This window comes from Bombus impatiens, unplaced genomic scaffold (assembly GCF_000188095.3).
Source record: "Bombus impatiens unplaced genomic scaffold, BIMP_2.2 scf_0320, whole genome shotgun sequence".
Lineage (NCBI taxonomy): Eukaryota > Metazoa > Arthropoda > Insecta > Hymenoptera > Apidae > Bombus > Bombus impatiens.
Window position 1 is genome coordinate 1,148,287 of NT_176739.1, and position 19,066 is coordinate 1,167,352.

General features: G+C 30.9%; 4 protein-coding genes across 6 annotated transcripts; 2 read left to right on the forward strand and 2 right to left on the reverse strand.

Moving 5' to 3' along the window:
• The first annotated feature begins 137 nt into the window (after positions 1-137).
• LOC100742023 (transcriptional adapter 3-A) lies at positions 138-2,233 on the forward strand. Of its 2 annotated transcripts, none has more exons than XM_012385405.3 (2): positions 138-633; positions 717-2,233. In XM_012385405.3, the coding sequence occupies exon 2, from the start codon at positions 745-747 to the stop codon at positions 2,122-2,124; it is 1,380 nt and encodes a 459-aa protein (XP_012240828.1). In that variant the 5' UTR covers positions 138-633; positions 717-744; the 3' UTR covers positions 2,125-2,233. The 2 variants fall into 2 exon arrangements, with proteins under 2 accessions (XP_012240828.1, XP_033176493.1); XM_033320602.1 differs by having other exon boundaries at positions 138-352; positions 417-2,233.
• Positions 2,234-2,466: 233 nt separating this feature from the next.
• LOC100742146 (ATP synthase lipid-binding protein, mitochondrial) lies at positions 2,467-5,538 on the reverse strand. The gene is made up of 5 exons (XM_003489293.4): positions 5,295-5,538; positions 4,751-4,833; positions 4,562-4,663; positions 3,603-3,723; positions 2,467-3,234 (listed from the first exon to the last, which is right to left on the reverse strand). Exons 2-5 carry the CDS (start codon positions 4,796-4,798, stop codon positions 3,071-3,073), a joined length of 435 nt encoding a protein of 144 aa, XP_003489341.1. The 5' UTR covers positions 4,799-4,833; positions 5,295-5,538; the 3' UTR covers positions 2,467-3,070.
• A 2,275-nt stretch (positions 5,539-7,813) lies between these two features.
• LOC100742263 (solute carrier family 25 member 40) lies at positions 7,814-9,948 on the reverse strand. Its single transcript, XM_012385385.3, has 8 exons — positions 9,791-9,948; positions 9,357-9,539; positions 9,102-9,268; positions 8,883-9,017; positions 8,648-8,813; positions 8,376-8,572; positions 8,216-8,297; positions 7,814-8,126 (listed from the first exon to the last, which is right to left on the reverse strand). The coding sequence occupies exons 2-8, from the start codon at positions 9,472-9,474 to the stop codon at positions 7,885-7,887; spliced, it is 1,107 nt and encodes a 368-aa protein (XP_012240808.1). The 5' UTR covers positions 9,475-9,539; positions 9,791-9,948; the 3' UTR covers positions 7,814-7,884.
• Positions 9,949-11,106: 1,158 nt separating this feature from the next.
• Positions 11,107-18,016, forward strand: LOC100742386 (ras-related protein Rab-11A). 2 transcript variants are annotated; one of them, XM_012385386.3, is made up of 6 exons: positions 11,107-11,255; positions 11,336-11,437; positions 13,186-13,381; positions 13,553-13,827; positions 14,303-14,459; positions 16,237-18,016. In XM_012385386.3, the coding sequence occupies exons 2-5, from the start codon at positions 11,398-11,400 to the stop codon at positions 14,437-14,439; spliced, it is 648 nt and encodes a 215-aa protein (XP_012240809.1). In that variant the 5' UTR covers positions 11,107-11,255; positions 11,336-11,397; the 3' UTR covers positions 14,440-14,459; positions 16,237-18,016. The 2 variants fall into 2 exon arrangements, with proteins under 2 accessions (XP_012240809.1, XP_012240810.1); XM_012385387.3 differs by having other exon boundaries at positions 11,353-11,437.
• Positions 18,017-19,066: the final 1,050 nt, after the last annotated feature.

Genomic DNA, 19,066 nt, shown 5'->3' on the forward strand with positions numbered 1-19,066 from the left:
ATTGTATTAAAAACATGTTACACAACAGTTTAATCAATTTATTTAAATTCTATTAAATTCAAGATTAAGTAATTGATCATTAAATCAAATTAATGTCAACCAATCAAAATGAATTGACACTACTAAAGTACCATTAAAGTGGTTGGGATAACAATGGTCAGTTACCAAGGGAAATTTTCGGTCAGTTGATGCTGTACAAAAACACGCTTTAGGTACATGTAAATAGAACAGTTGAGATAGTGCTGCTGTTTAATAGGAAAGGATCGTTTAGCGATTCGACTGACTATTCTCGTATCAGTTTCTTGAACATAAAGCAAAAAATAAAAATATTTTCTTTAATAAATTCTTGAGGGTAAGATCACTAACATCTTATGAGTTACAATTAGGTGACGTTGACTGCATATTTCATGCATTAGCCTACCAGCTGATCGGAGCGTTCATTGCGCGTACAACTTGTGGATGTTAACATAACCTAATAGCTTATGACACTTCAGAATTGTATATGTATAACGATTGAAAATTGGAAAGTTTAAACTGAAAGAAGATAAAATCTTTTATGCAAAGTACAAAAACGTCTACTATGTGTTGAACTGAAAATGCATTTGAATGAAGAAGTTTATGCTTACAAGAAAGGTAGATAGAATTAGTCAACACAACAACCAAGCCTTACAAAGATGAGTATCTCCTAGTGAAATAATAGACGGAATCTTTTGAAGGCACTTGTGCAAAATTAAAATTGTAACCATGTCTGGAAAAGGAAAACAAAGTTCCAAAAAGGCGGTTGTCAAAGTGCGAGAAAGTGGGAAAACTGTACAGTCTTCTGCCCTTAACTCAGATACGACTTTGGAGAATACAGAGGCCACAAAGCCTTTATCTATTTTAAAAATTGCTGACAATAGCCGCCTTCTTCCAAGGTATAGTAGTATCCTGCAACGCAGTGTGGAAGAAGGTGTAGGAATGGAGGATCTTGATACGCTGCAGTTAGAACTAGAAATGCTTCTCTCCTCTGTAGTGGTGCGACACCGCATGCTTCAAGAAGAGATAACCAATTTGTCTTCAGTAGAGGAACGCAGAGACAAAAGGTCCAAAAGTGGGAAAGGCCTTTCTCTTCTAGATAAAAAGGTCAGAGAAGAAAAGTTCAAACCTAAAGAACTTAATGTTAAAACACAGTCTCCTCTACCTGCAAAACTATTCAAGCAAAAAGCTGTTACCAGCTCAAACTCTCAAGTCATTCCAAATGTTCATGAAATTTCAAGAATTGAAGGTTCCAAATCTGAATCACCAAAGTTGCTCTTACCAAAAAATGATACTCCTAATAAATTCTGGGCATCTGTCGATCCATATTGCACAGACATTATGTCTGATGATATTAAATTACTAGAAGAATTAATTTGCACGCACAGTGACATTAGTGACTTTAAAAAAATCCCCCCATTAGGTCGTCATTACAGTTTAATGTGGGCACATAATGATTTGTTACAAGAAGAAGATGCAGGTAATCCAACTAGAGATAAAAAAAAAAATCGTTCTGACGTGTCTCTGTTAGTTGGAAAAAATGACAAAAAGGCACACAGTATAGCAGGACCTTTAACTCAGAGATTAGTCTCTGCCTTGCTTGAAGAAAATGTATATGTTGCAAATAATAACACAGATAACAAACTTTTTAGGGACAGTGATCCTCCAGTTTTAAGAGATCTTACTATTCAGAACTCTATTAATTTAGAATTAAGGATGCACAAAGAACTTGTAGAGCAAGGAATTTTAGAACCAGATGCACAAAAGAAGAATCAAGAGGACGACGAAATTTTGACTGAGATAAAACGGTGTCAACAGGAGCTTACTGCTCTTTCCAATCATAATGTAACACAGTTAAAAAGACTGTTGAGTTTAGCTCAGGAGGAAAGCAAACGGCAAGCGTTGAAGAGGAAAATTAGTACAGCGGATAACGAAGTGATAGAACACTACAAGAAACTTATACTAGCGAAACAAAGAAAAGTACCCTTAACAAAAAAAGAACAGGAGAAAGCGTGGTCGTGTCTTCGAGAGAGGGAAAACCTTTTGGACCAGTTGAATATGTTACCACACAACAACGTAGAACCTATAGGTTTCGGCACTACCAACTAAATGCAATTTTTTACTGTATTGTACAATATCGTGATAAAACTATGTATAAAAATTGAATAATATCAGTCTAATTTTTAAATCGAACGGTGTAACATTTATTTTAAAATATTTTCTTTGAATTATTTATTTTCTATTTCAACAATAGATTTGATTACTTAATTCTGCCAATATTAATCATTTTTATAGAATTAATCTAGAGTAATATTCATACTGCCAGCCATTGCATAATTTAATAAAACTCTGATCTTCAGAATGAATTTCTACCAAAGAGAGAGTAATTATCTCTTTACTCTAATTATAATTAGAATCTAAGGATGAGGTTTAAACAGAATCGTTCATAGATTCAATAATAATGTCACGACAAGTGTTTATTCAATATCACTGTACAGTTTTCTTCATCCAGTTACCTTCAATAACGTGCGCACGCGATGGCACAACAATGATGAACAATTTTCGGGGTAACAAAAATGTATCATGCTTAATATTTGATAACATTAAAAGTGATGGATATATGCGTATTATAATCTTGCAGGCAGGGCTGTCGTATTTTTTCTGTTTTCCATTCTTTAATAAACTTTTATGTAACGTTCTTAGTCGTTTCTCATTACACTGAAATATGTTATTGTAGTAATGTGAAGTTTTTACGCTACAATGATATTACAGTAGACCATGAAATGATTACAAATCAGTTCGAAAGGCCCTGAAGGGGTGGAGGACGGTCCGATCGATGATCCAAATATACGTATACAGCCGCCATTTTTTTCAGTTCATTGTCGTACCGTCGCATACCCCGTCGAACCGGATAATCGAGCATCTCTAATGATTTCATGACATCCCGTACACCAAATGCAACTACCGCTGGTTCCCTTGCAGGAATCAAAGAATGCTGCTTTGGCAGTGACGCACTAAAACTAGTAGTATTGTGTTTTTATGCGATTTTGGTGACTTAGAACGCGAACAAGAGCAAGAAAGCCATCATAAGACAGAAGAGACCCATGGCCTCGGATAGGGCAAAGCCCAGGATGGCGTATGAGAACAACTGCTGTTTGAGAGAGGGATTCCTGGCATAACCAACGATCAAAGAACCAAACACTGAACCAATTCCTGCACCTGAAATCAATAACAGTACATTTAAGTCTTTGTTTTATGATTAGTCAAAGGAATGAAACTTGTAATATAACTTTACTACTGCATGGAGGAATTGGGATCAAAAGGCAAATAATATAAGGAATGCTATCATCAAGCAAAAGAGGCCCATTGCTTCAGATAGAGCAAAGCCAAGGATAGCATAATTGAAAACTTGCTGCTTTAAGGATGGATTTCGGGCATAACCGATTATGAGGGATCCAAAAATCAAACCAACACCAATTCCTGGAATAGAAATTTGGGACTTTTTCTAATGAGAAATGTGAATATTAAATAAGGAATCATAATGGATTAGAATTTTTGTAATTGACGAAGATAAAGGATATACGCACCTGATCCAGCGACTCCCACGGTGGCGGCACCAGCACCAATGAATTTCGCAGCAGAATCGATATCACGGCTGATTGCGGATGTCTGGAAACTACGCACAATCGAGGACTGCACCAGTGGAGACTACAAAATAATCATTCAAGTAATTAAAGAAAAAATTCTGTAAAATTAAAAAGAGAACAACATTTTAAGCATTTGAAAGTATTACAAGGTCAAGAAAGTTTAAATTTAATCTAAAGAATGTCATGTCCAGCAATAATTTCTACTGTAGTGCTACATATATTACATAAAGTTGATCTACTTTTACCTCTAAAATAACATGCCTTACATAACCTTTATGTTCATTGATTTTGCATGTGTAATCAATATTTTGATGCAATAAAGTAAATTTGGTTTATCATTTAGAATTAAAAAACAGGTTTTGTTTTTTTAATACACAACACTCAATTTTGTTTTCAAGAAAACAATGAAAATATTAGTATCTTATTCGCAATTCCAGGTTATCAAATTTAATTCTATTGACAAAGAATATACCATTAAAATCATTTACTGCTTCAAGTCTTTTCATGATATCAATTGAAACTAAAAAAAAATTACTGAACTAATCCATAACTGAAAAGATTCATATGCTAAAAGATAATTATTTCTAGTTATATCTTACATCCCTTAAATTCCTTATTTCAATCAATTAAATAATTCTATTCATAATAAATCCCAATTTAATACAACTTTATATTTTCCATGACATAACTTTAAATTGCAACAGTACAGTTGAATAATTCAACACAGCTCAATGCCCCAGTTGATATATGTCAATGAATTACCAAAAATGAACAAATTTATTTCACAAATCTTTTGTTTCTCTCTAAAAAGCAAAAAAGCTTGGACTTATGAAAATATAGCGGCTTATATAACCCGGTAACGGGAATAGGTTATGCAATGCTAAACGAAAAATATTTACAGCACTGATTGGAGTCTGGATCTGATTCTGTTGTATAGACTGGCTGTGATTCACTACGGCGCTGCTCAGCGGCCGAATGTAGTTCTTACTTCCAGCGAACAACTGAAAATCCGATGTAAATTCTAAGATTGAAGATTATATAATAACGTGTAATATGAAATCAAACTGAGGATGACAAAATATACTCACGGCCGACCTGGTGACGATGGGTGCGATGAATTTAGTGCAAGCGTACATGATGACGTTTGAAGTGTGGCTGCTTTAAAGAGTATCTGAAACAAGGAACGTTTCGAAAAATCGAAGACCACGAGTTGCCACCAAGGTATGCTGTAATGTAACCCGGTGGACACCAGCGAATGACTGGCCATGAGATAGGACGTACGTAGCTTAGTATTACGTAACATTCCTGATGGGGTCGTTATGTGAGATTCAGGAGTCAAAATTAACTCTAGTATCACAATTCGAGTATCGCCTAATTTCTGTTATTAGGAATAAAAGTAAAAACCACGAAGCAATGAATGGCCGACGAAAGAATACAAAATGGCCACTTCTCGTACTTTGCCTTCCGCTCGCTTAATTAATTTCTTCTTTGCGATTATCTAAGAACTTATAAATTATGATTCTTAATGATGTTTTAGATTAAAATATGATATTGAAAAAATGATTAATGAGAAATTTTGAGAGTTTTTATTTTATTTTAAGCAATTTTGAGTTAACAGGAGATCAGACTTACCAGAGTATAGTAAGAAGAGGCGGTAAGAAGACCCGGCCTTGGAATGTTCAATTGATGAGAGACTAGTGAACGAATCGCTCGTCGAACGAACAATCTCCACTGAACGAACCGAACCGACTTTCGTGCAGTGACCTATTCACTACTTGCAACGCCTCGACTCTCGCCGAACACGATTATCGACCAACCGAATTTAGCCGAACGCTTCTGCGTCTGCAGTAACTAATAAATACATTTGCTATTATGTATTTCCAGAAATTTTCCAACTCCCAAACCTTTAAATGTTTTATATTAAAATTCGTATTATTTTTTATCGTTACTCTTTCTGCTAAAATTTTCTAAACGTTGTATTGAAACAAAAAGATGGATGATTTAAACATTTTTAAATATCGACTAGTGTAGACACTCGTTTGATTCATATTTATGCTAGGGATTTTTTAGAATATGTCTATGATGAAGTTGTGATTGGTTACTATGAAATTGGACTAGAGTTTAAGATTATAAAGGTTATCTTTGTATAATATGTAAGTATGCATTTTAGTGATTTGATCCAATTTTAACTATTTGATTTTCTGTCCCTCTTTATGAAATAGTGAAAAGTTTTAGAGATTTAATATTCTTTTACATTAATGCATTTAGTGTTCAAAATTTACCATAAAGGTTAGATTAGGTTTTGAATCTTTACAATTCCAATAATTTTTTAAATGGTAGAAATTTTTTCATCTACTCAAACATGTTTAAGTAAATTTGTTAAAACATAATCTAATCTTTTTGAACATTGAAGTAATTAATCCTTTCGCTTCGGGTGCCGCTAATAGGCGGCGCCGGCTAGATGAGGTAGTAGGTACGGATGCCGCTTATAGATGGCGACCACACGACGATCGGCACCCCATATATCAGGCTGTAGTCAATAATATATTTTTTCTTTACCGGCAGAAATTTTCTGTTGATTTTATTGATATATTGGATTAATCGACGAAAGCTTGATGTTGTACAAAGACCGCTAATCGTACATTCCATCGAAGAGAAGTCGGTTTGGTATAAAATCATATGTGCTCTGTAATTGTAAAACAAGCTACGTGCAAGACCTTATAATTTATAACGGAAGCTCAACAATTTTAGAAAGTGCAATCACGGGGATTGGAAAATCGGGAGCAATAGTCTTGTCCCTTTTGAAACCATACTTAGGAAAAGGTCATACAGTTTATCTAGATAACTTTTATTCGAGTCCAGCATTATTTAACTTTTTACATAATAATTATACCAATGTATGCGGGACCGTGAATAAAAGACGGCAAGGAATGCCGAAGTTTGAAGAGCATTTGAAAAAAGGAGAGGCATGTTTTCGTACATCAAATACTTTGTTAGCGATGAAATGTATAGACAAAAAAGAAGTTTATATGATTACGAGTATGCATACTGCACATTTTGCAGCAGTATCTAGGTATGGAGAACAACAGAGTGTGCAGAAACCTGTGTGTGTTATAAGTTATAATAAGTCAATGGGCATAATAGACAAAGTTGATATGGTTCTAAGCACTGTTAATTCAACTCATAAATTGTTGAAGTAGTACCGCAAATTTTTCTTCCACCTCATAGACATTTGTGTGTGGAATGCATATTATGTTTATAAGTACAATTGACGAGGAACCATTTCCATGGCAAAATTTCAGTTAGGATTAATAAAACAAATAATTGCAAAGTATCTGCACAATGTAGTTCAGCGTCAAAGCAGACCCATTGACAATCCAAAGAGGTTAACAGAGAGACATTTTCCCTCATTCTATGAGCCAAAAAATAAAAACCGAAAACGAAGATGTGTCATTTGTAGAAAAAATGATAAAAGATCCGAATCACGATATGAGTGTAAAGATTGCAATGTTGGCTTATGTATAGATCCTTGTTTCAAAATATATCATTCAGAATTATGTTACTAATCTTTACATATTAATATATTAACTAATTTACTTTTCATAATTAATTATATTAAACATTTTATCATAAAGTCTTGTAAATATGTAAATATGCAATATATTACCTGTAATTTTGTAAGCCTTTTCATATTAAAGATGTAAATTATACTTATCATATTGGAGTAAAGATTGTTTTATTGTTTTATTCAGCAGAGTTGTTATTTAAGACTTAGGAAAACATTTATACAGCAATCATGCCACTGTGCGCATTTGTGGCGCGCGCCTTCGTACAGGGAGAGCACTTAGGCGGACTGGACTGCCGAAGCGAAAGGGTTAAACTAAAGAAATATATTTTTATGAAATGAGAATATTCTTTAATTTGGTGCTTTCTTAATAAAATGATAAGTACATTAATTTCTCAAGTTCTCATAATTGATTTCTTGTTTTTATGATAAAGTGAAACTTGAAAAGAAAAAGTTTAAAATCAAATAGTCAAAATTGGGAAAGTTACTAAATTGCATAATTACCTCTACATTTTAATAGTCTTCAATTCTTAGTAATCTTCAATTACATAGCTTACTTTTCCTGTCAAATTTTTAAAATCTTGAATAAATTTTTAAATAAAATTTATTCGTCCTCTTTGAATATAATATATTATGATATAAAATATGACATGCACGTCATTCTACGCTTTTCCGCTTGTGTTTTAGAAGTTGTAAATCGTTCTCGTATTGAAGTATTTGGTTAGCATTGTATACTTGAAAGAATCGTTTCCCATGTTCAAATGTCGCAATCATAATCGCACAAGCTGGAGCTACTTTAATTACTCGCGGAATTAGTCCTGTAAATAATCCTCTCACTCCATTTTGCATATAAATTTTTTGTATTACAATCCACGTTCCGCCAATACGTTTAGGTTTTTCTGTAATTCATATTCTCGTTAAAGAAAGATACAAATATGTGAAAGACATAGAGATATAAAAAGAAAGTGGAGAATGAAACTTATAATACCTGAATAAATCTCTTTCTCACCCATTTCTATTTGTCTATGTGTCTTCACAACGTCAAATGGAATAGTTAAAAATGCGGCTATCTATAAAATCAATATGTATATAGTAGTTTTATATCTCTGTCATTATCATTAAAGTTAGAATATAAACAAGACACCCACAGATCCAGCTATAGCACCTGCTATGAAATTAAAAGTAAAAGTCTGTTGAGTCACTTGAAACTTTTGCTTTATAGTTTCGTAATTTAACCAGTAAATCGCACTAAAAGGTACATCACGTAGAAGAGTAGTAGTTAATCCCATCCATAAGCCAGGAACCCCATTATATTTTATAACAGTTTTCAATGCTTGAAGAATTTCTAAAAGAGATAGATATATTACATTATTATTATGCATAATTTATGATGTGAAGAATAATAAGCACAAAAAATTACCTGCATAACTTAATCTCTGAGATTGCATCTTTGTTCTAATTAACTCTAATGGGCTCACTAAGGTTGCAGCCCAAATCCGTGCTGTAGCCCCAGCCAACATAGGAATCCAGAATGGCTGTTCCATGGTAACTCCACTAACTTTTCTGTAGTTGTTATTATATTTATCCTATGAACATATGAATAATATTAGAAAATGGAGAAAGACTTAAACGAAGTTGAAGGGAAGTTTATATACCTTAAGATATAATCTTAACTGTTCATATGAAACAAAATACACTATGGTTGCAGGTACAGCTAGAACAAGAGTAGGACTTAAACCACTCCATAGTGAAAGAATACCTTCATTCTTGCTAATCTTCATAAAGGCATCCTATAAATGAATTATTCTATATTATTTAATTACTAGTTTTTATTATTGTTTAAATTTTAGCAGAAATTTTTATATGCATCATACCACTGTGCCATTAAACTTTCCATTTCCTCTAGCCCATATTGGACCTTTCCCATTTAGACAAGGACATAAGTGATCCATTAAGCCATTACAATAAAGAAAACATTTGTTAGAGAGCATTGCTTTCTGCTGTGCTTGTAGTCTGATCTTAACTACATCCAAAGGAGTAACTATAAAAGAAAGTTTGTAATATTTTCTCTATAGAATTAATTTCTTTTTTGTAAAAATTATGTTGTATTAAACAAGAGTAAATCTTACCAAAAATTGACGTAATAAAAGCACCTGTACAAGAAGCAACAATTTGTTGATATGGTCTGACTCGAAATCTTGGATCATCCAGATCCAAATCTGGAGGTATGCCGCTTAACTTATTCATTTCCAAATTTTATTTCCCTTCCGCATTTAATAATATCTTTGTTTGTAAATCATTTTTTGATCATTCTAGAATTAAGAAGACAATAACATGTGTTTACTAATATGATGAAATAGTTGTTAATTTATCAGTTTCATGAGATTTTGTTACTATCCGAACGTAAATAATTTAAAAGAGTAAAAACAATTATAAGTATTAAGTATTATGTGTAATTTTGTTAGAAATTATTAAAAAATTCTTAAAATAAAAATTAACAACGATGATAGTATGGTTGATCTAAGTATGTATTAAAATTAATGACTGTCTTTCAATGACTTACCTTTTATTTTGTTCCAGCACATGGTCCTAACTCGTGCAACATTCGATTACGTCATAAAATTACGACTTTGTATAGAAAACCATACTTGTAAGTCGATCTGCAATTCATGAAAAAATAACATTGCACTGTATAGTCAACCACTCATTGAATGATTCTATGATTGGGAAGTCTAGGGTCATGTGACAAATTTAAAAAAAGTATCTATTAGATACTTGTACTTAGATTATTTTTAGCACTAATTACGCTTTAATTACTGAGATATAAAATACATTAAAATTTATTTATTCAGAGAACAATAGAATGAAAATGAGATTTTAGTGAAATTTATCAATTCATTCATTCGTTCACTCACTAGAATCGCCAGTGAGTTTGATTTTTGAGTTTTGAGTTTAATATTTTTTCTCGTGATATAGATAAATTGTTGTTTCTCTTAAAATTCATGAAAATTTCTAAATATATATATATATTAATTTTAAATTGTACAGAAAATTGCTAACAACAATTAAAATTTTGTTCACCAGTACTATATATTTAACTATTTAATGATTTGTTTTATCTTGGTTGGTGCTCACCTTTATTGAATATAGATAATAATTGTAATATTGGATTGAATACTAAATTCATTTACTTTTTACTAACATAGTATATTTAATATTTAATATTATTTATTTAATTATTTATTTAAAATTTAATAAAGTATTTCAATTTCTTATGAAGGATATATATTTATATAGAAATAGAATAAATAGGTTATTTCTTAATTAAAATCCTTGATGTGTTCTAAACAAAGTTAAATGGTTCTTTTGAACCTCTAGGGGCTTTGATTTTTTTATTCTTAAATCTACTTTTCTCCTATACATAGGTAGTAACACAATAATATTGTTACAATAAGACAAATAAGATATTGATATAAATACAACATATAAATTTAAAATCTAGTACTAAATTTATACTGTTACTACAAAATAATATAGATAATAATAGAGATATATATAAGTAGTATAATAGGTACTGATACAATGGGTATAAATATAAATAAGTATTAATATAATATATAAACGTAGTATGTAAAACTTAATACCTAGAACGTAGATGAGTTTAATTGCTTCGCAGTGAATGAATTTATTAGTCAACCTAATAGAATAAGGAAATTTAAATATCCCGCGCGATTTAAATAGTATCATCGTCAAATATAAAGTCAAATTCAAGTGGTATCGTGTATCAAATACTTTCTATTCCAACGCTAATCTATAATAAATTTAATTTGTGATCAAAATCCGCGCATGCGTACAATCTGTACACATTGCGCATGTGTAATTTATCGGGTTTGGAGGGGCGTAGAAAGGAGGCCATATTGTACAGTTAAATTGAAAGAACGAAAATAATTATATCATCGTATAGTCGTGCTTGTTTCGTTTCATATTTTTTCTACCGTACATATCCACGTAGGTGTTGTACGTACGCCGTGAGTAGATAAACAGTGCGCAAAGTCTATTTGGTTGCTTCGACAATTTCATTTTTGTAAATAACTACAAGTTGTAGTAGTGTGTTCCGATATCTAGGTATCGTCCGTCAGTCTACTAAAGGGGTTTATTGCTCCAGACGAGATGGGCACTCGGGATGACGAATATGATTATTTATTTAAAGGTAAATCTTGATTCGACTCATCAACCTAACTTTACTATTTATTAGAGAAGTTTGGCGAAAATTTTTCGCATACATGTATACACATCCACATACACGTTCGTGAAGTACGCGTATACGTGTATGTATGTATATATATATATATATATATACATATATTCGTATGTGTGTATGTACTGTGTATACGTGTGTGCTGCTGCTATTCATTATGTATACACGTATACACGTACGATTTTGTATACGTATATGTGTGTATTCATTTTCTTTTTAATTATATAGTTTATTATTCTATAATTTGTATTATTTTATAATTGTTATTGTGTGATTATTTTATATATATATATACATCGGTATGTTAGTTAAACATCACAGTTGTCATCATTCAGTAACATAACAGGTTCCGAAATAACGTCAAGTTTGAAACGATGATACGATTGACAGAAAGAGCGTAGAATATCGAGGCTTAAACGATGACATCAGAGATGAAGTCTTCACATGTGAAAACTTGTCAAATGATTTTTGTCGGACGACGTGTTCGAAATTATCGAAGTTACAGTTAATCGAATGAGTCAACTATCTAAATATATTTTTGTTTCGTGGCCAGTTACACCTTTGTGTATACCCTCGTTATCCGTGATTCGTGATTCATTTCTCTGAACAACTTATATGATTAAAGGGTCCTTAACAAAAGTGACCCTTGTGTTTATTATTTTCAGGGGAATAAAGAAATCTAGCAGTCTTAATTGTTGCTGAATAGATTTTTACCTTTTTTAGCAAAAATATTTACTACATTAGATTTTGGGTGTTATTTGCAATTATTAGACTGCAGAGTTTTATTCATTTATGGAAAATTTAAAGATCCAAAAATGTATAGAATGCAAATATGCAAGAATACATAAAGTATACAAAGTAGAGTATTTCTTATAATTTTTCATAGCCAAAATGAATCTCTATCTCACTTGCACTTTTTTAATTATGTTTCATAAAAATATAAATTTGTATTAAAATCTATAGTCTAGTAATTATATGACAGAAGAACATTATTCAATCGATGTTGGCATTGCACACTAGAGCAAGAATAGCAAAATGACAATTTGTAATTTTTCATGGAAATTTTGTAAATTTACAATAATTTCTGTTTTGGGGATGTCAATGATTTTTGGTAAAGTTTGATTTTTTTTCTTATATGATATATCTTTCCATATAACTCCCTTTCTTTTTTAAGCATTTGGTATCTTGTGCAAAGTTTATTTCATTTGTACAAATATCTATATTTTTATATAGACAAGAATGATATAATTAGAGAAGGGTATAAATTAAATATTTGTGTAAATAGGAAGTATAACTAGAATAGGATGGAATATTTGTATAGACAAAGAGTACATAGAGTCTAACTTTGATTTCTTCATGTAGTATTATACAATTTTTATTTATATTTTAAATATTGGAAGTTTTGGTGTTAAGTTATAGTGTTATGTAAATTATAAAGTTGTAGATTCTAAATAAAATTATTTTTGAGGTAAGGTATTTCCAAATTAGGTAAAGATTAATATCTAAAGAAATTAATTTTATTGCACTGTATGATGATACTATTCTGGTCTAATCATCATTGTTTCTTAAATTAATTAAAAGATTTTTTCTTTATAATTACATAAATGAATTAATAAAATACTAATTGTACAAAACAAAATATGTAAATTTTTATTTTACCATTTTGATTTATTTAATAAAGTATTTTTTTGTTATTACAGTTGTTCTTATTGGTGATTCTGGTGTAGGAAAAAGTAATCTTTTGTCAAGATTTACGAGAAATGAATTCAACTTGGAATCAAAGTCGACTATAGGAGTTGAATTTGCTACGCGTAGTATACAAGTAGATGGGAAAACTATTAAAGCTCAGATTTGGGACACAGCAGGACAAGAGCGTTATCGTGCTATTACATCTGCGTAAGTTGAAGAAATAACAGTATTCTTTTCTAAATCATTAATGTGTTTTAAATTCAAATCTTTCATGTTCTTTATCAACATAATATATTTCATGAAACTTAAATGTTATCAAAATAATTATATTTCTTTTAATACAATAAATAGTAATTTTATCTGGATGAAAATTCCTAGGTACTATCGTGGTGCGGTTGGGGCTCTGCTGGTGTACGATATCGCGAAGCATTTGACGTACGAAAATGTGGAGAGATGGTTACGAGAATTGCGGGACCATGCTGATCAAAACATCGTTATTATGTTGGTGGGAAATAAATCTGACTTAAGGCATCTACGTGCGGTTCCAACCGACGAGGCGAAAGCGTTCGCGGAGAGAAACGGCCTCTCTTTTATTGAAACTTCTGCTTTAGATTCTACAAATGTTGAAACAGCATTTCAAAATATATTAACAGGTAAACTTACTGCTAAACTTATTCCTAAAGTAAAAATTAACTGAGATATATAATATTATATTTATATATTTATATTTTATATTTATATTTATATTTATATTTATATACATAAAATATTCAGTTTAAAGCGAGAAAAATCACAGAGAACATCATAATAATACCTTAAAAGTAGTTAATAAATTTACAGATCCTTTAAAATATATTTCTGCTTCAATTCCACTCATTTAATTAGATTTGTCGAAACAGGAACTTCTATAAACATTCATAATCAATTTGTGATCATATTGCATTTAATAGAAATTGCAATTAACCAATGAGATTTCTTTTCTTTCGAAGGGACTTCTTTCTAACTCTACATAGTATTTGTTTTGGAAGTAATTGCTGCAGTATTTTTTGCTAAATGGAAGTAACATTGCAGCGATTTGATACATGCGTTCTTAAAGATAGATGATGATAGAGTATTTGATTATTACAGAAATCTACAGAATCGTATCGCAGAAACAGATACGCGACCCACCCGAAGGTGATACAATCCGGCCACAAAACGTAGAACCCATCGACGTGAAGCCAACAATGAACTCAGAGGGAATGCGCAAGCAGTGCTGCCAGTGACTCACCTTGCTGCTTAAAATGTGTGTACACGCAAATACAGTATCAATATCACGAGAGTACACTCAAATAATACCAACTTTCTAAGAGAAAAAAATTTAGTCTATGGTCCAGTAAAAAGAAACAAAAGTGAAAAAAAGAAATGAGAAAGTTTCTGGAATAATTCTTTGTACGATAGCATAGTTTTAATATAAGAAAACTATGATTAGTTAATTATAAATATTAAGTTGATTTGTAAATTGAGTTAATTTTAACATACATCAAAATTAAATACTACTAAAGACACTTTTATTATGTATTTTTTCTTCCATAATGATTGTTACTAATTGACTAGTTTTATTATTGTATAGTTACACATTTTGATATATTCAAAGTTCTAAGATTTTATTGTTTACAGAATAAGAGTAACACTTCTCACTTTGTCATAAAGAAAATTATTAATTAGAGAAGAAAATAAACGTAGAACACATTCACGCTGTACTTATCTAAAATTTATGTTTTATAGAAATATCTAAGATAATACATCCTAAGATTTATTCATATTTCAATTACACTAAAATTTATTTTTTTATATTTATGAAAGTGGAAAACGTTTTTTTATGAATACTTATCAATGTCAGAAGATCGACGAATAATAAAGCTTCACAATTGTAAGTTTCGAGGGTTTGTTTTATATTAAATTTTACTTAACGTAACAGAAGCCGTTCATTTTCGTCAGTATTATTTTTTAAATGTTTTATTGCACGTACTCTGAATATATATACATATGTAACACGTAGTCTGTAAAAATGTTAATTTTTAAAAGATTCTTACGGACTGATAAGAGCTTTAAATTGTAACATTTCAAAACATGGATTACGTGTAATCGAATGTATGGGAACTTATACGTGTATAAAAAAGCCATTTCATATCTTTTTTTTACATGTAAACAAATGCTGAGACATAATGCATTTCATTAGAATAGTACTAGTGTGTAACTTTCAGATAAATAAATATTTCTTTTGATTATTGAGATGTACTTTTCAAATTTTTACAAAACATTTTTCTCGTGTACATTTGCCCACTATATAAAATATTTTTCATATAATAAATAAAACTACGAGTAGATTTATGTTTATTTAAATTCGATTATTTAATCTTTATTAAATTCATCCTTTATACAATTTTCTGCTTATTCCTATTGTATTATGAAAACTTGAAAATTCAATCTTAAAACAATAAATTGTAATGAAAATTAGTCATTGAATCATTCATCAATTTATGTTTTTGAGATTCATCATTAATGAGTGAAGACAAATAAAAAATTTTATATTGTCTGCTGTGACAATAATGAATTATATTAAGAATTTATAAATTATTATTTTTCTATTGTTTAAGCATACACTATTTAAAATCTAATTATATCCCTGTGATACCTAAAAGGTATTAAATGCTAATAAAATAGTTTAGTAAAAGTTACTTATATTGTTTAATATATGTAAATTTACAATCATGTTAAAGAGAACAAAGTAGGAGAAAAAATTTACAGAAATTTCAAATGTGTTTATACATATTTTTTATTTGCTACAGTTTAACTTGAAATAAACACTAGTTCGATGAAATAAATCAAGATTTTTCATAGAAGAATAGCATATCCCTAAAACTAAACACATCAAGATATTGAACCTTTTCTAACATAATTCTTATTCTCTCTACTGGCATAAGAATTGCAATGTATCATTTGCACATGGTATAAGACCACATTAATCTTTAAATGTGATTGCATATAATAACTGCGATTATGTACCTTTGTGTTTGCAGAAGGACATACAAAGAGGCAGAGGGAAAAAGAAAAGTGGTCGACGGTAAACGTAACAGGTGCAAACAGTACAAGAATCAAGACTATTTACGAATATAAGTATACACTGATTACTGGTTTCCCAAATAATCCGGCGTTCTGGATGCAAAATAGACTGTTTTTTGGCTCCGTTATTTTATGGAAGCGGATATTAATAGTAGTACTTAAAAGAAAACATCGGTACAATTTTGCCCTCAACAGTCGCTTCAATTCGATTGAAACATATTACTATTACTGCTGTTATTATTACTGCTACTACTAATATTACTACTACTACTACTACTATTACTATTACTACTACTATTACTATTATTATTATTATCACCACTACTAGTATCAACGTCGCCACCGTCAGTATCATTAAATCAGCCTTTTTTGACCATGGAACAAACAAATTTTTATTATTATTTGTATGCTTTAGTTGAAAATGTAATAGGAAAGATTGATATCATAGACTCCTCAAGTTCCTTCGGATTATTTGGGAAATGAATGATGAGAATCGGGGAAAATATAGCGACACGTATATACAATAGCTGGATACGTTGGAGTAAAGAATACCATAGACACGATCATACAACCCAAAAATACATCATCAGAAATATTTACGAAGGACGAAGATATGCATATGCACTAATTCTGTCCCCAAAATTCATCCTGCCTCTCTCCCTTCCTCTCTAATCTCTCGCCACTATCTTTATCTCTGATATGTTACAATAAGTCAGTGTTGTATTACTGCTTCTTTATAATACATATGTTATTCTACTTGACACGTAGAAGCGAACGGTTTATAAACGTTACACAAAAGAAATGTGTCTGAAATACTTGGTCGCATCTTGGAGGGGTGCATACTTTGTGAGTCACAGGGATGAAAAGAGTGTACCATGGGTGTCGAAAGTGATGATCTTCATAAAGGAATTCCCAAAGTGTACTAAAAAGTGCAAGTGAATGTTCACAATTAATTATAGATTAACAACTATATATTCTTCCATAAGTGAGCTGAGTAAGAGATTGTACGAGCAAATTAGTCACCTGAAATTATATCCACAGTGCATCAACTTGATGACAAAGATTGGATCAAAAGATGCAAGCAATAATTATTTGTTAAGTAGCAAAGCATTAGTATTAATATCTTTTTGGTTTTTGATCTTACGACTGATGATGTATCATTATTCCAAAATTTGGCCGAATGTTTCAGAGACAGTCTATATTATAACACAAGTGAAGTCTTGCAGTTTAAGTATACAGGTGCACGATTATAGAAGAAGACAAATAAGAGAACGAGATAGAAGAAGCTTAACGAGAGCAACTGAGGAAGAAAACAAAAAATGAAAAAAAAAAAGAATTAAATCGGACTTGAAACACTTTTATTGTTGCTCACTCTCTGCTTTCGAATTTGCACCGTAGCGTTGACCTTGAAATACGATAAGCAGCTTATCCATTTTTTAAACAAACAAAAGAACACTTTCTCCGAAGGTATTCTTTTTTTCCAAGTGGAAAAAAGCTGAGAAGTAAGAGAACTGAAAGAACGAAGGAAGAATTGAAATTTTGGCACAGGAATTAACGAATTCAAATTTTGACGCGTATCATAAAAGTGATAATACACGAAAGTACACTATTTGCGAGATTATATCGTACTTTCTAGGCGTCTAATAATTATCGCTTCGATGTGTGTAGCCGCAATGTAATCTGTTATCGTTACAAGTCCTCGTTGTATCTTGATGAATAAATAGAGAGTGAGTAAAACGTTGAAATATTGAAATGTCTACACCTCGCTGTATTATGCGAGGACATTGATGGTTCGTGCAATAGTAATCATACCAAGAAAACGATAAAACGAGCACACAGAACCGGTTATAGGGAACTATAACATTATTCTTTTCTTTTCTTTTTAATTTGAAAAATATCATTAACACGTTGATTGCCACAGCGATCGTCGGTGATCGACGTTATTAATCCTTTTTTTAAATAAGATAAATTTCATGGACTAATAAGTTATCAACAATGTGAATGATTTGGATAATATTATCAGAAGAAAGTGTAAATACTATATAATATCTGCAAAAATTAAATTTTATGGTGTAGTATATTTCAATCAAGCTTCTAGACAAAATATGAAAAATGACGTGGCAGTCAACGTGTTAACAAATACAGGAAGTCTTGGAAATATAATTTATGCTTTTCCGAGAGCGCTATTTATTAGTAAAATAATTATCTCTTTTATCGCAATTTACCTGGTAAATTGCAATAAGTAATAGAGATAACTACCAGTAGTGTTCCGGTAAAAGTGTGAATTTTATTTAAAATACTTCTCTTTAAATAAATAATCATTTTTATTTTCCAAAATAGCTTAATGAGCAATTAATAAGAGGAAAAAAAGAGTGAATTTAGAAAGTCCGCAAGATTATGCGTGACCATACATAAGAAGTAAAATTCCTCTGGCTGACTAGCCAGCTTTTAAAATGTAAATTCATTTCGAAGCAATGATAGTCGAAAAATTCTAATTTCGTGTCAGAGCGTGCGATGAATTAACAGAACAATGGAAGAATCATACTTTTCCCTTCGGGTATACATACAACATGCCTTTTCAGTTTCCATTTTGTACCATTAGGTTACTAAATACGATACTTGATGGAACTTTTTCAAGTTCCATTTTTGCGAAGATTGAATTTGTACGAATGGAATATTTAGAACGATGAATTTTTAGACATTATTGAGATCAGTTTATTCTCCGTTGATTCGATATATATATATATATATATATTTATACATATATATATACCACACTAAATAAAT

Coding starts and splice junctions, on each gene's coding strand:
- LOC100742263 (XM_012385385.3), bottom strand. CDS start 9,474: ATGAATAAGTTAAGCGGCATACCTCCAGATTTGGATCTGGATGATCCA. Junction 8,814..8,882: donor AGTTAAGATTATATCTTAAG/GTATATAAACTT, acceptor ATATGTTCATAG/GATAAATATAATAACAACTA. Junction 8,127..8,215: donor TGAGAAAGAGATTTATTCAG/GTATTATAAGTT, acceptor TATGAATTACAG/AAAAACCTAAACGTATTGGC.
- LOC100742146 (XM_003489293.4), bottom strand. CDS start 4,798: ATGTACGCTTGCACTAAATTCATCGCACCCATCGTCACCAGGTCGGCC. Junction 3,724..4,561: donor TCCAGACTCCAATCAGTGCT/GTAAATATTTTT, acceptor ATTATTTTGTAG/TCTCCACTGGTGCAGTCCTC. Junction 3,235..3,602: donor CGTGGGAGTCGCTGGATCAG/GTGCGTATATCC, acceptor TATTGATTTCAG/GTGCAGGAATTGGTTCAGTG.
- LOC100742386 (XM_012385386.3), top strand. CDS start 11,398: ATGGGCACTCGGGATGACGAATATGATTATTTATTTAAAG. Junction 13,382..13,552: donor TATCGTGCTATTACATCTGC/GTAAGTTGAAGA, acceptor GAAAATTCCTAG/GTACTATCGTGGTGCGGTTG. Junction 13,828..14,302: donor ATTTCAAAATATATTAACAG/GTAAACTTACTG, acceptor TGATTATTACAG/AAATCTACAGAATCGTATCG.
- LOC100742023 (XM_012385405.3), top strand. CDS start 745: ATGTCTGGAAAAGGAAAACAAAGTTCCAAAAAGGCGGTTGTCAAAGTG.